General features: G+C 44.8%; 1 protein-coding gene across 1 annotated transcript in view; it reads left to right on the plus strand.

Moving 5' to 3' along the window:
• The window catches only part of MYRFL (myelin regulatory factor like), a gene marked incomplete at both ends in the record, with an annotated part of 113330 nt that overhangs the window by 76816 nt on the left and 21128 nt on the right, over positions 1–15386 (plus strand). The window contains 3 exons of the mRNA XM_080935346.1: positions 10993–11159; positions 11740–11803; positions 15104–15189. Coding sequence (XP_080791472.1) covers positions 10993–11159; positions 11740–11803; positions 15104–15189 — 317 coding nt within the window. The remainder of the gene's footprint in view (positions 1–10992; positions 11160–11739; positions 11804–15103; positions 15190–15386) is intronic.

Consider the following 15386-nt stretch of genomic DNA (forward strand, 5'->3'; position numbering starts at 1 on the left):
CTGCTGAAGGGTGCCCTCCTGGCTCTAGATTAGCCCCCTCCATGGAAAACTGGTGTAAGTCAGGCACTTCCTTTCTTGGCAATACAGCCTGTGTGATCTGAGCAGTTCTGTAACACCGTGTCTGTCAATCTTGGAACATCCTGCTCTTGTGCAAAGCTCACAATTACTGTGCCGCTGGCTCAGTGTGCACCGAGTGATTTGGGTATGAAGAAGGAAGGGCAATTGGCATAGGGAATTATGTTTTATTTTAGCAGTGGGCATGGGTGTTTGAGTGGAGAGTAATTTATACTTTGTTGGTTCATCCGAGAGTGCTTCTCAAACTTCAAAGTGCACACGGCCCCTTGGGGGGTCTCCCTGAAATGCACATTCTGATCTGGTAGGAAGGATGTTTCTCAATAACCTCTCAGCTCAGTCCCAGCCTCTGGGTTCCCTCCCTTGAGTGGAATCCCCGTTTCTCTTGGATGATGGGAGGCAAGATAAAATAAACCCTTTCTTTGCAGCTTGCTTATGGTCATGGTGTTTTATTACATCAATAGAAACCCTAAGACACCCTTCCTCCTTCTCCAGGCTGTGTCCTGTCCCACTTAACCACCCATGTAGACGCCTCATGTGAGCATCTCCTACTAGACATTTCCCCTCTCATCCTCAAACCCAGTATGTTCCAGCCCCAGAGCTGTGAGCGTTTTCTATCCTACAGACTCTTCCCACAGGCAGCTTCATCTGCCTGTGGACTTCACTGCCTGGGCCTTCTCTAGTGGTTCATCTGAAGTGGTCTCTGTACCAGATCACTTTCTTTTATGAGGTTCAGGGTTATTTCAGGGTGTACAGTGACTTTGCACAGACCCTACTGTCTTAGTCAGGATTTCTATTCCTGCACAAACATCATGACCAAGAAGCAAGTTGGGGAGGAAAGGGTTTACTCAGCTTACACTTCCACATTGCTGTTCATCAACAAAGGAAGTCAGGACTGGAACTCACACAGGGCAGGAACCTGGAGGCAGGAGCTGATGCAGAAGCCATGGAGGCTTGGATGCTTACTGGCTGGCTTCCCCTGGCTTGCGCAGCCTGCTTTCTTATAGAACCCTGTTCTCCCAGCCCAGGGATGGCTCCACCCACAATGGGCTGGGCCCTCCCCCCTTGATCACTAGTTGGGAAAATGTCTTACAGCTGGATCTCATGGAGGCATTTCCCCAACTGAGGCTCCTTTCTCTGTGATAACTCCAGCTTGTGTCATGTTGTCAAACAAAACCAGCCAGTACACCTACCTATCCCTCAACTGGAACTTTTTACTGAGAATAGTGTATATTCTTGTTCACAGCAACTTGGAGGGTATTCGTACCCAACTGAAATCATCTGTAGATTTACTTGTTCCTTGTCAATCTCTCTAAATAGTTACATGAGAGCCGAAATCTATATTTTTCAAGATGATTTCTCTAGTACTCTATTGTGGTTTGCACCCTAGGGCTTCAGGCACTAGGAACACATATTGGAAGCATGGGTTAATGAGCTCTACAGTTTCTTGGTTGATCCATCTTCCACACAACCTCCGGCTTCTGAAAACACAGTCTTGAGTCTTCTTCCTTTCCACCTGCCATTCCCTTTCTGGAGCTCAGAGAACTTACATCCTGTGCTCACAAGTCCCAGGTCCAATAAGCTGTAGATACCCCAGGACGGATTTCTTTATATTAATGTTCCTGAATCTCAGTGAAGAGAAGTGGTTACTAGCATTAGAAAATCTAAAGAAATGCTTTTCTGGGAAAGACGAGCTCAGATTTCCCCTTGAGATGTCAACTGAACACTCAAGATGAAAGTGTCTAGAAGGCTGCATGGGTTGTGGGACTCCAGAGAGGAGCTGGGGTCAGGGAGGAGTCAAGAGTGTGAAGATGCCGGGAAAGAAGAGACTATGGATGAAAGTCACAGATGAAATGCAGGTGGCCACGTCTGACCTGAGGATAGCATTTCTCTCATAGTTTTAAAAAAAAAAAACTTGCAAATCTGTTGTCTGTATTTAAAAATCAGATATTGTCTCCAGACTTTTTTAGACTCTTGTCTCCTGTGAAATACCAGTTCTGGAAACATGGGGTTGGGGTGAAGCTCCCAGCAGGGCCTTCGAACTCCATTGTCTGTGAGGTGAAGCAGGAGGACAGTGTGAACATTTGTGAGTGGCGTTCAGCTGAGGCTGTACAGCAGAGGCTCCCAACCTTCCTAACACTGCCACCCTTTAGCGCAGTTTCTCATGTCGTGGTGACCCCCAACCATGAAATTACTTCTCTGCTACTTCAAAACTGTCATTTTTCTACTGTTATAAGCCATAAACTAAGTATTTGTGTCTGACAATGGTCTCAGGAAACCCCCATGAAAGGTTTGATTTACCTCCCAAAGGGGTCAAGACACACACAGGCTGAGAACCAGTGCTGTAGCGTCAGCGGGGCAGAGGCTGAGAGGATGGGGCAAATAAGGGAAAGATGTGGTAAGGACAGTACCATGAACCCAAGTTATGAGGACCAGTAAGGAAGAGGAAAGAGGGAGATGCGGTGGGAGGAGGGAGAGATGGTGGGAGGAGGGAGAGATGGTGGGAGGAGGGAGAGATGGTGGGAAGAGGGAGAGATGATGGGAGGAGGGAGATTCAGTGGGAGGAGGGAGAGATGGTAGGAGGAAGGAGATTTGGTGGGAGGAGGGAGAGATGGTGGGAGGAGGGAGAGATGGTGGGAGGAGGGAGAGATGGTGGGAGGAGGGAGAGATGGTGGGAGGAGGGAGAGATGGTGGGAGGAGGGAGAGATGGTGGGAGGAGGGAGAGATGGTAGGAGGAAGGAGATTTGGTGGGAGGAGGGAGAGATGGTGGGAGGAGGGAGATTCGGTGGGAGGAGGGAGAGATGGTAGGAGGAAGGAGATTCGGTGGGAGGAGGGAGATTTGGTGGGAGGAGGGAGAGATGGTGGGAGGAGGGAGAGGCAGTGGGAGGAGGGGAAGGTGTTAGGAGGAGGGAGATGCGATGGGAGGGTCTAGCTGGGACTAAGCTGGCAGTAGGTACTGGATGCAGGCATCCTTCCTGCTGTGAAACACTGCCTGTGGCACTCTACACCTGTAGTGTCAACACTTGGAAGGCTGAAGCAGGAGGATCACAAGTTTCTGGCCTGCCTAGACTGAAGGAAACCCTATCTCAGCAAACAAACTAAAACAACCCAGCAGACTGTTGGCTGGTGCTTGTCCATAGCACTAATATGACATCCAACTCTCTAAAGTTTGCTATTGTTATTGAGTGAAATTGACTTTGTCTTTCTGTGGTTAGTAAGAACTCTGGATCTCTTTCCTGGAGTTCGTGCCTAGAGCCCTCCTTCTGTGAATTTGGTCCAGCACTCTATCATTTCTTTGTCTTATGCCTCTGTGTGTGTGTGTGTGTGTGTGTGTGTGTTTGTAGGTATATGTCTGTATGTGGGTGTGTGTATGTGTGTGTAGGTATATATATGCATATGCATGTGTGTAGGTATGTGTAGGTGTGTGTAGGTGTATGTATGTAGGTATGTGTGTATGTATATATTAGTGTGTGTATATGTGTATGTATATGTGTGTATATGTGTGTGTATGTGTGTGTAGGTATGTGTATGTGTGTATAGATATGTGTATGTGTATGTATGTGTGTGTTGGTATATGTATGTGTATGTATGTGTGTATGGGTATATGTGTGTATGTGTGTGTATGTGTGTGTGTGTATGAGAGAGAGAGAAGAGGGAGAAGAGGAGAAAAACCTTTCATTTGCTTCTGTTATTTTATTTCTTCCCATAACTCTTTTTTAAAATGCTAATTGCTCTGGGCAGTAATGATCATTCCCCTTAGTGTCAGGCTTCTCTGTGGAGCTAATGACACTTTCCAACCACATACTTACTTGGCTTTATTCTTTCTAACGGGCCGTTTCCCCAGTGAACAGTGTACTCTGAAGGCAGGAGCCGAGTCTGCAGTGTCTGGTTTATTCCCTCCTTCTGCCGAGGAGCCCGCGTAGTGAAGAGGGGTCGACTCTGTGTAGTGGATAAGAACTCTGTGGGGTGTGAGGAGTCAGTAACTGTGCCTGCTTCCCACAGCACAGGCCTGGGTGTTAGAGGATGGCTTACCAGACTTGGTTCTGTTCTTCCACCATGAGGGTCCCAGAGAATAAACTCGCAGAACCTTCACCTCCTGAGCCATCTCATGGCCCAGGTGAGGAGCTCGGTGCTGGTTTTTTCTAGCAAAGTTAGTTGATCAGAGAATAGCTCCTATCTGCTGAGCTTTCCGACTCTGCTGATTACCTAATCACAGCGGGTTGTTCAATAGAGCGCCCCACTGTGGAATGAGGCACACTGACCATCTACACCAGGAGTAGAAGTTAGAGGCCGTGCTGGCCATGTATGCTTGCTGGCTGAGTTACTTCGCGGTGTCTGTGTGCTCCTCTGTGCTTTGTTCTTTCCAACGTTAGCAGCAACTTTCTGTGACAGTTTGTTCTTATCCCAACTCTGAAGTTGTGTTTCTGCTGAGGTATTGGACCACATTCATAGCAGGACAGAGCTAAGTAACTGAATCAGGTTCATTTGTTTATAACCAAGGGTGATTATTGCTAAGAAAGCCTTTCCAAGTGCTTCAGTGTAAAGTATATGCTCTGGGCACTAATAAATTCCAGCCTCTCCATGGAGACTACACATGTCTATGAAGAAAACGTTCCCCCAGCATGCAAATCTACATTCCTGGTCAAGTGCTCTCAGTGAGCCCCCAGTACCAGGGTCAGGGGTATCTACAAAAACACAATTAGCTTATAACATCCTCACAGGCTTCCCTGAGACAGTGGACAAAAGGCAGAATTTTGAGCCTTTTAGCAAGAGTTGTTCGCAATAACAGATCCTAGACATTTCCGTAAAGTCAGGACAGGTCATAATTACAAGCAGTAAGGAGTCATAAATTCCCCTGCGTCTTTAGTACTTCCTAGATAGGAAAACACGTGAAATATCTCCTCGCCTATAGGAGTACGACAGGATCTATGGTGCTGAGAATCTGAGCCGGAGAAATTAGAGCCAGCCTTTTATCATTATTGACACATAAGCAAGCATGTGCACCAACTGCTTCTATCTTCTCAGACAGGGTTGGAAACCCCTCGGGGAAGGCGCTGTGGAAACAGTTGATTAGTGGTTTAGAGAGGATCTTACATTGTTTCACTGTCTGCCTGGGTTAGAGCTAAGTCAGTGTATTGAGGAAAACCTTTTCCAAAAAGAAGCAGAGAGAGGAGCGGGTGTACGCAGGTGAAGAGACACCATAAAGAAGGCAACTCTTAGAAAGTACAGCACTTAACTGGGGCTGGCTTACAGATTCAAAGTTCAGTCCAGTATTATCATGGTGCCATGCAGGCAGACTCCGTGCTGGAGAGGAATCTGAGACTTCTCCGTCTGAATCTAAAAGCAGTAGGAAGGTAGAATAAGCCACTGGGCCTGGCTTGAGCTTCTGAGACCTCCCCCAATGACACACTTTCACCAACAAGACCACGCCCACTCCAACAAAGCCACACCTCCCAATAGTGCCACTCCCTATGAGCCCATGGGGGCCATTTTTTCATTCAAACCACCACAGTAATAAAATTCACACCTCTCTCTCTCAGAGTCCAGAGTATATTAATTCTTTTTCACATTGCTATAACAAAATACATGACAGAATTTACTTAAGGGAGGAAAGATTTATTGTGACTCAGGTTTAGTGCCTGATAATGGGGTACCATCTCCAGTGACCCACTACTGAAAACTCTGTGCCCATCCCAAGGGTGACAAAGTCTCAATATAGCTCGGCCCATCAATCAGTCAAACAAGTGTTGGAACATGTGAGTCTTCAGAGGGCGTCTTAAATTTTAGTTCCAACCTGCTACAAATTTCTAGTTTTCTCCAACTAAATTATTTAAACTGAGTTCCAGATACTTTAACATAGTCTCTCTCTCTCTCTCTCTCTCTCTCTCTCTCTCTCTCTCTCTCTCTCTCTGTGTGTGTGTGTGTGTGTGTGTGTGTGCGCATGTGTGTGTGTGTGCATGCGTGCGTGCATGCGTGCATGTGCGTGTGTTTCAGCACATGCATCTGGAAGCCAGAGGTCTTGGCTCTCATTCCTTAGAAGCACCATCAACCTCGTTTTTGGAGACAGGGTCTCTTGTGGACTTGCTGATTACTCTAGAGTGTCTGACAGAATCGTAGGGGTTGCCTGTCTCTGTCTCCCTAGAGCTGGAGTAGTAAGTATGCATCACCGTGTCTGCATGGCCCTTTCTCTCTCCTTGGGTTCTGGGTACCCAGCTTACATCTTTGTGCTTACATAGGCAAGGCTTTGCATGGAGAGCTATCTCCCCAGCCTGACATCATCGTTCTGAAAGGGAAGGACCATTTCTTAACAATGAAACTACTGGACCATTACCATGTAGATTGGTAATTTTTTCTATAGTTGATGCTGAATGTTCATAAATGTTTTTGTTTTGTTTTGATGTATATGCGACACAAAAGGCATGCATATACATCATGGGCAGCCATTAACAATAATTTTCTATTAAGTTCCATTGTTGGGGGGGAGGACAGTAAACAGTGATACTCTGTCATTCTTTATCTGGTGTTTGGCATTCTGTTAAAACGAAGAACATTTTCCTCCCTAGATAGGTGGACATGCAGTCGAGGAAGCAAAAGGTTCGTTCCTCCCTCTGTTATGAGTGTTCTGAAAAGAAAAGTTAAACCTGTAATATCTTCTGAAGGCAACCCATAAAACATTTTTAAATTGGGTATGACCATGGGTGCTTTTAAAACAAATATGATGGATTGCGGCAGCTCTTCCTTTGACACTCTCAAACCTCTTCAGGAGGTTCCTGCTTACTCTGACCTACCCACGGTCATGGGTGGCTATCCTCTGCTTTGTCAGAGAGGTGTCTGAGCTCTCTCCATATCCTGCTTGCCCCAAACCCGGGGCTGCTCCTCACAAGATTCCTGGTTTCCTCCAGAGACCACATGAACGGGTTCGCTGTGAGTGAGTCAGAAATGTCTTTTTATTATACTTGTTCATGGGTAAAGATAGAAAATAGTTTCTCCCTCCAAGGAGATAGGATACATCAGGAATTCATGGTGATACTTACAATTTAGACTCGCTAGACCTTTACTTAAACGTTTGGCTTTGTGTTTATATCTCATATCTTCAATATTTAAGAACCAAATGTTTTTGGTACAATCATGTATCTGTTATATTTGGTTATAATCATGTATGGTGTGTGTGTTATAATCATATGTGGTGTGTATGTTATACTCATGTGTGGTGTGTGTGTTATAATCATGTATGGTGTGTGTGTTATAATCATGTGTGGTGTGTGTGTTATAATCATGTATGGTGTATGTTATAATCATGTATGGTATATGTTATAATCATGTATGGTGTGTGTGTTATAATCATGTGTGGTGTGTATGTTATACTCATGTGTGGTGTGTGTGTTATAATCATGTATGGTGTGTGTGTTATAATCATATGTGGTGTGAGTGTTATAATCATGTGTGGTGTGTGTGTTATAATCATGTGTGGTGTGTGTGTTATAATCATGTGTGGTGTGTGTGTTATAATCATGTGTGGTGTGTGTGTTATAATCATGTGTGGTATGTGTGTTATAATCATGTGTGGTGTGTGTGTTATAATCATGTATGGTGTGTGTGTTATAATCATGTGTGGTGTGCATGTTATACTCATGTGTGGTGTGCATGTTATAATCATGTGTGGTGTGTGTGTTATAATCATGTGTGGTGTGCGTGTTATAATCATGTGTGGTGTGTGTGTTATAATCATGTGTGGTGTGTGTGTTATAATCATGTGTGGTATGTGTGTTATAATCATGTGTGGTGTGTGTGTTATAATCATGTGTGGTGTGCGTGTTATACTCATGTGTGGTGTGCGTGTTATAATCATGTGTGGTGTGCGTGTTATAATCATGTGTGGTGTGTGTGTTATAATCATGTGTGGTGTGTGTGTTATAATCATGTGTGGTGTGTGTGGACATCCCTCACTGTAGTTACTCACAGTATGATTATTAAAAGTTTCCATTGCTAATTATTTTTATTTTCTATGTGGAATATCTTTCTAAGAAGGACTAGTCAATCAGTGTTTTGAAAACATATTTAAAATAAATCTTTTCTTTAAGGTGAGACCAGAAATTCAATCGCACATTATGCTTATTTCTTTTCTTATTTCTTTCTTTTTAAACAAGATGCTTTTTTAGTACAATTATGGTTCATCATTATTTTTAAATACCCGCATTTTTTCTTTCTTTGTACTTTGTTGTATTTTTATTTTTTGTAGCCTTACAAAGCAGTTAAGATTCCAAATGGGGCTTTCATGTGTACTCCATTTGATTTTCTAACCCCAACTCCCCCTTATCTTCCTGCCCCCTTTCCTGATGTCTCTCTCATCCCCAGCCTTTCCTCTTTGCACTTGTCTCTGTTGTCTTCCCCACCCCCTCCCTTAGAATGTCCTTTCTTCTAGTCACATTGGGTCCCTTGCTAGTTTCTTGGCCTTTACCTATGTAGTCTCCCACCTGGTATGTATATATTAAACAATTAGAGGGTGGCTTCATGCGTGACTGAGAACATAAAGTAAAATACCCACATAATTTGAAAGGCAAATTTATATAGATGTGCACATACATCATATATTACATATAATATATATAAAATGAAGGTTTATTCTGAGAGCCTGGCTTTATTCATTTTGCCTGCTTTGCTTCTTCTTTCCCAGTACACCCCCCCAAACACACACACACACACACACATACACACATTCACACACACATACACACATTCACACACACACACATATACACACATTCACACACACATACACACACACTCACACATACAAACTCATACAGACATATTCCACACATCATACTCACCAGACACTCACATATACACACGTATGCAAACAGACTCACACACACATACACACACACATACATACACATACTCATACACGCATACCCATACTTATACACACATACTCTCACACACATGCACACATATACACATACTTACACACATACATACATACACATATATACATACATACATACACACACACACACACACACACACACACACCCTTAAAGCAAACACAGGCCTCAGAGATAAACCTGTTGGTCCTTTGCTTCCCAAAACTCTCTGCTTTCCCAAGCTCAGCACCTCTCAGTTCACCTGCTGTCATTTGCTAGCAACAAATTTGATTTGAATCAACACAATGGCCTCCCAGCAGACTCTCCGTTTGGATAGGGAGGTAGCATGCAACACCGGATGTGGACAAATGGCCAGCTGACAAGACCTCCTTGGCTGGCTGAGCATTAACATCTTTCAATGCTTCTCAGGACAAATGTGCCTTTAAAACTGCACAGACTGAACCTTCACTCTGGAATGTTCATAGATGATGGAATACCACATATCTCTCCGTAAGAGCAGGCATTGCTTTGAACTTTCAACTTTTGAGACGAGAGAAGGGGGAAAGATCATGGGGTCAGTGTGAGGTCTGACAAGAACTTGCCAGTGCTTTTTATTATGGCTAAGACGGACACACGTTCATAGTAAAACTGAACCCTGTGGCCAGGCAGGATGTGGCTTGGGCACTTTGGCTTTAGTGGGTTCTCCAATCTTTATCTCTTCAGATGTTTTAGTGGCTTTCATTGAACAAAAGGGATTAAGTGTGTTTTAAACATTGTTTGAGAGTCAGATTATAATCAAGTACACAGGATCACTTCAGAAATGTTAAAGAAGAAATGATATCTCAAGAGTTATCGTCCCATCGATAAACAAAAAAGCTGAAATCTCTTGAATTCGTCACATTTTTACCTGGTGGCAGAACTCAGTGAAGAGCCAGGGTCTTTAGAGTTATATTGTTGTTTTTATTTTATTTTTAAATTTTATTTTGGAGATATGTATATAGAAAAGAAAAGAGATGTCCCAGGTTTTGGCACCAATGTTAGGAAAAAGATGAATAGTGTGTGTGTGTGTGTGTGTGTGTGTGTGTGTGTGTGTGTGTGTGTGTAGGAGGATTATGGCCCATGGAGGTGCAGTGAGGCATGGGGGAAAGGGGGTGCCTCTGGGGAACCCATGTTGGGAATCCCTTCCCCCTGAGGGACCAGCCACACTATGGTATAGTACAGAATAGAGTTTATTCAGGTCATGAAGAGGGAGTTAAGAGGGTGGTAGGGGGAGAGAGAGAGAAGAGAGGAGTAGAGAAGTAGAGGCGACCATGAGCACATGGGGGGGTAGAGAGAGGAAGGACAAAGGGGAGAAGAGCAAGAGCAAGGGCAAGAGAGCAAGAGGAGGGGGCAAGCAGTTGCCTTTTATAGGGCCAGGCAACTGTGGGACAGAGCACACCTGGCTGTTGCCAGGTAACTGAGGGGTGGGTTTACAGAATCCCAACACTCTCTATATAGCTGAGGCTGGGCCCGGAACTCACTGAACAGCCCAGATTACCTGGAACTCACGGTCGTTCTCCTGCCTCAGCCTTCTGGATGTTGGAATTACAGCCGCATGCCACAGCTGGCTGAGCCTCCTTCAGGGCCCAACAACTTGCTGCACAGTTTATCAGGGAGAGCTGCAATCACTCCGTGAGGGGACTTAGGGGTTTAGCAATGACCACACAGTCAGTCCGTGGAAGCCTGTGCCCCCCCCCATGGGCTTTAAACAACACAATGGTCCTAGAGGATACGTCTTTGGCCTTCAGGCCTGACAGTGTCCTTCAGTTCACTGTCCTTACTTCCGTTCCAAAGACAGACTTTGTTTTATTGTATACCAGTCAGCAGCACATCTGGCAGTTTGGGTGGCCTGTTCTGAGTTTCAAACCACTTCAGATTTCTCCAGCTCGAACGTGGAGTTGCTGGTATACAGCCCTTCACTGTAGCGCCTTCTGCCTTCGGGTAGCGCGAGGACTCTGGAAGACCCTAGCCTCAAACTCTACAGCTCAGCAGCTTGTGCTGTGTTCCTTTCCAGGACCAGATCTTCATGGAGAATGTGGGGGCTGTGAAGCAGCTGTGCAAACTCACCAACAATCTGGAAGAAAGAATAGAAGAGTTAGAAATATGGAACAAAAAGCTGGCCAGGCTAAAACGCCTCAGCAGCACCTGGAAGTCCTCTGTCAGCGGAGCCAGTTCAGCCAGGTACGTGCAGAAGGCCAAGAGTCAGTTCCTCCCATATGTGACCATGCTGACTGGCCTTGTGGACAGAGCACGGTATACTTCCAGGCACCGAGGTTCCTGGTTCTGCCTTGGAATATTTTAGAATACCCTCCCCCTACCCCCCCCCCCCCCAAACACGAGGACTCTGTTTAAGTGCCTCAGCCATTAGAGGAAGTACTAACTAAAGCAAAAGGACGTCTGTCCTGTCAAGGAGAAGAGGTGGTGGTCATTTCTAAAATTGAAATGAAAAAAAAATCATGTTTAATTCTGGGGGTGGGGAGTTATTTTATTGTCTGTTCTTAGTACTTAAGGAATTAAATGCCATTTCCTGGGCTCTAGTTCTTTAAAAATAAAAGACACAAACAATGCTAATGCAACCATTAATGTTTACTAACCCCCTACACACAGAAGAACTCCAACTGCTGTGGCTTTCCTTTTTTCATATTATCACTGTCCTACAAAAGAAAAGTCCCACTGTCAGGTTGTGACAGTCTGGGCCATTGTCATATACCTCTGAGAGAGGCATCTGAATAGTAATCAATTTTCTTTCTCTCTTTTAAAGCAAATTTAGCACAGCTGTTAGTGCATCTTCTGCAAGAAGGGCCAGTTCCAAAAAGCCTACCAAGGTAAAGAGACTGAAAGGTAATGAGCAGGGGTGCTGTCCTCCACTCAAAACACTGAAATGTAAATGGAAGTCTTAGCCAGCCTCCTGGATGGGGGTTGGGCGTGGGCTGTGGGAGGCGAAGGCAGAAAGACGGAAAGAGCAAAGCTTGCCTTTTATTAGAGCCTGGGGTATAAAATGAATTCAGGATGAGCCTGGGCAACTTTGTAAGAAGAGCTCTGTCTCAAAATCAAAACGCAGAAGACAGGCGGTGGGGGTAGCTCACGGTAGAGCACTTGCCTCACACATAAGTGGTCCTGTTTTCAATCCATAGAAACAAGTAATGCACATAGACCACAAACACACAAACACTTGTTCACACATGCAAACTTACAAACACAAACACATATTCACACACTACACACACACACACACACACACATACACACACGATTTTAGAGAAATTAATCAGCACCTCTTCCTTGGTCTATGTCTCTCGGTTGCATTCTTAAGCTGGTGTGCTAGTGACTATTAGCTGAATTTTTTTAAACAACAAAAACCTAAAGAAGAGTCCAGAACACGGCGAGACCACTTCAGAAACAACCTACCAGTTACTGTTCCCATCTAGTGAACCCCATCTCTTAAGGAACCCCATCCAACAGTCTTCACACGGAACATCAACATATACACTAGACATTGTTATACTTGTTTATGTATATATGTATGTACATATTATGTATATATACTTATGTATGGATATATGTATTGCTGTGAAACATTTATTCCTGGGGAGACATGAACAAAAGACTTTCTGAAGATAAAGTTTTATTTCCTACCTTAAGAAGTTTTTCATGTAGGGTGAGATGTTTCAGTTGCAGAGGAAAATGCTACCTCTCTCTGTGTGTGTGTGTGTCTCTCTGTCTCTCTCTCTCACACACACACATGCACACGCTCGCACACACGTGCACATGTATGCACACACGCACACACACATGTAGTCATTGATAAACCATAGACATTTTGCATCATACCTAAGTGAATTGCTACAGAACAAATGGGTGGCAGAGCACAGGGTTGAAAACTGCAGACTACAAAGCTGGAAAGTTTAAATTTAACTCTGGCTTCAGGACACTTTAGCTATATACCTCTGGTGAGAAACTTGGCCTTCCTCTGCCTTCTTTTGTCTCCAATTGTGAATTGGATGATCAAGTCATCCTATCTTCCAAGCATTTCTGAGAGTGATTGTGAAGATGCTGTACTTTAGTGTACATGAAGCACTCAGATGCCTGGACATAGCAAATGCCTGGTACACACTCATGTTTTGGTTTATTTTTAAGCTTTATTATTTATGTATACAGTGTTCTGCCTGCATGTATAGCTGTATACCAGAAGAGGGCACCAGATCTCATTACAGATGGTTGTAAGCCACCATGTGGTTGCTGGGAATTGAATCCAGGACCTCTGGAAGAGCAGTCAGTGTTCCTAACCGCTGAGCCATCTCTCCAGCCCACACTCATGATAGCTAATGTTTCAAACCCACCATCATTGTGGTTCTCATGGTCTGTAGCAGAAATGGTTCATGGAGCTTGATAAAGTGCAAGCAATGTCGCTCTGGTCACTCCTGTGCTGTCCTGGTAGCACTCTGCTTCTGTGATGTTGACCTCCCTTGCCTGTCACCAGGTGACCTTTGCTTCTAGAGGTTTCCTTGTTCACTGGGGGAAACACATACACAGGGTGAAAAATGGTGCTTCCGTGAGTGCTATCGTGAACCGCTAATGGACTTCTAGCCACTAGGAAGCATAGGTAGGAAGACACAGCTCTCCCTGCTAATGGCCAAGACACATTCTGGAGGATGTCGAGGTCACCTGCCTGTAGTGCTGATGCAATCAATAGAACCTCTCTGACTTTTCTCTACTTCTCTGTCTCTATTTATACAGTGGGAAGGAGTTGGAAGCCCTGGCAGTTCAAGATAGAATTCAGAAGAAGTCAAAGAGGGGGGAAGGGAAAGCAAATGGATACATTCATCTCAATCTCAATTAAAACCAATTAAGACACAACTTTCCAGGGCACTTAGATATTTGAAGCGTTCTACAGTAATCCTTAGGTATAGCCAAATTGGAGAATTGTTGCATTGTTAAGTGGACCTTCCTAATAACTGGAGAAGCACTCGGATATTTTATCTGTCTATGTGAATGATACAGACAATGAGAATCAGCGATACTGAGGAGCTTTGCGCAGGTCTTGACTCTCAGTCATTTCTCATTGTGTGGTCCAAGGACCGTGAGCAAAATCCAGGAGAAGTAAAAGAATCCAGGAGCTGTGGAGAGCAGTTTGACGAGGGGAGTGCTTCGTCTAAGAATAACACTATTAATACCAACCAACTCCACAAGCTCCATCAAACCCTCTCTCTGTAAGGTGGCACTCAGACATCCTCAGAATACTCACAGAGAGGTGTAGCGAAGTGTAGGAAGGGTGTCACTCATGGACTTTGTGACTTCCAGACTTGCTTCCAGTGGCATCTTGGGAGAAGACTGTTCTAACAGCCCAAAGGCTTGTGAGCTTGTTAAAAAGTCTAAGATGAAACACCTCTTTTTTACATTGGAGAATATGTTTCTTAACCAGATAGCAAGTCCAAGAAACAACTAAAGGCTGTTTCTTAGTTGTTCCCACCCCTGTAGACAGATCCTTTAGGCAAAATCATGGTTCTGTGCTGTACCGTGAGAGGGAAGAAAACACAGTGCTTCCTGATACTCCTTCCCCGTTCCCCATGTGCCAGTGTTCTGGCACCTTCCCAGAGACTGTACTTACTGGTTGTCATGTCCTCTATGGCTGTACATAGCACCAGTCAGTAAATAGTCATTGAGTGGATGGAAAATGAACACAGTGACACGGGTCCAGAGCTGTCCTCATTCATAGGTGGAGGAATGGGGCCCGCATGCACTTTATAAGGAGTGCGTGGTAGGATTTTGTGCCACCAAACCTGTCATATGGCTTCCCTGACATTCTCCTGTGGGGATTTATTTCTTCATGTCTGGAGGAACTTGGATCTCTCCAAGTCTATTAGAAGGCTGGTGTCTGGCCTTTTTTCCATACAAACCAAGATTGTCCGGTGGAGACCAGGGAAAGGACCTGCTGCTATAGCCTGCAGCACCAACAAAGGGAGGTTCTGAAGGAGGTTGTCCTGCTCAGGCAAGAGCAGAGGCGCAGAGATGTCAACCGAGGCAAGTAAGAAGCAGTCAGGGTCCTAGGGAGGCAGCAGTTCCTGCTGCGGTTCTTCAGGCCCCACAGCCGCCGTGCTGATCTGCCTCTGCTCAACTCTCTGCAGGTCTCCTTCTCGGGAAGGAAGCAGTCCTGTCCTAACTGGGTTTTGCAGACATTGGTTGTGGCTCTGATTGCTGTGATGACATTTTGGTAAGACGGACTCCAAAGTGATTCTGCGGGGCTCTTTCTTCTTCCCTTGTCTCTCTGACCTTCTCTTTGCTTTGAAGATAAGGAGGGTTTTAAATCGGGCACTAACCTTCGCTCGATTAAAGACAGGGAGCCCTTTTGAAGTTCATCACTTGAAGAAAAGATTGCCGAGTTGTATACTTTGAGGTGAGGTGATAGTT

Source organism: Micromys minutus, assembly GCF_963924665.1.
Source record: "Micromys minutus genome assembly, chromosome: 22".
In the NCBI taxonomy this organism is placed as follows: domain Eukaryota; kingdom Metazoa; phylum Chordata; class Mammalia; order Rodentia; family Muridae; genus Micromys; species Micromys minutus.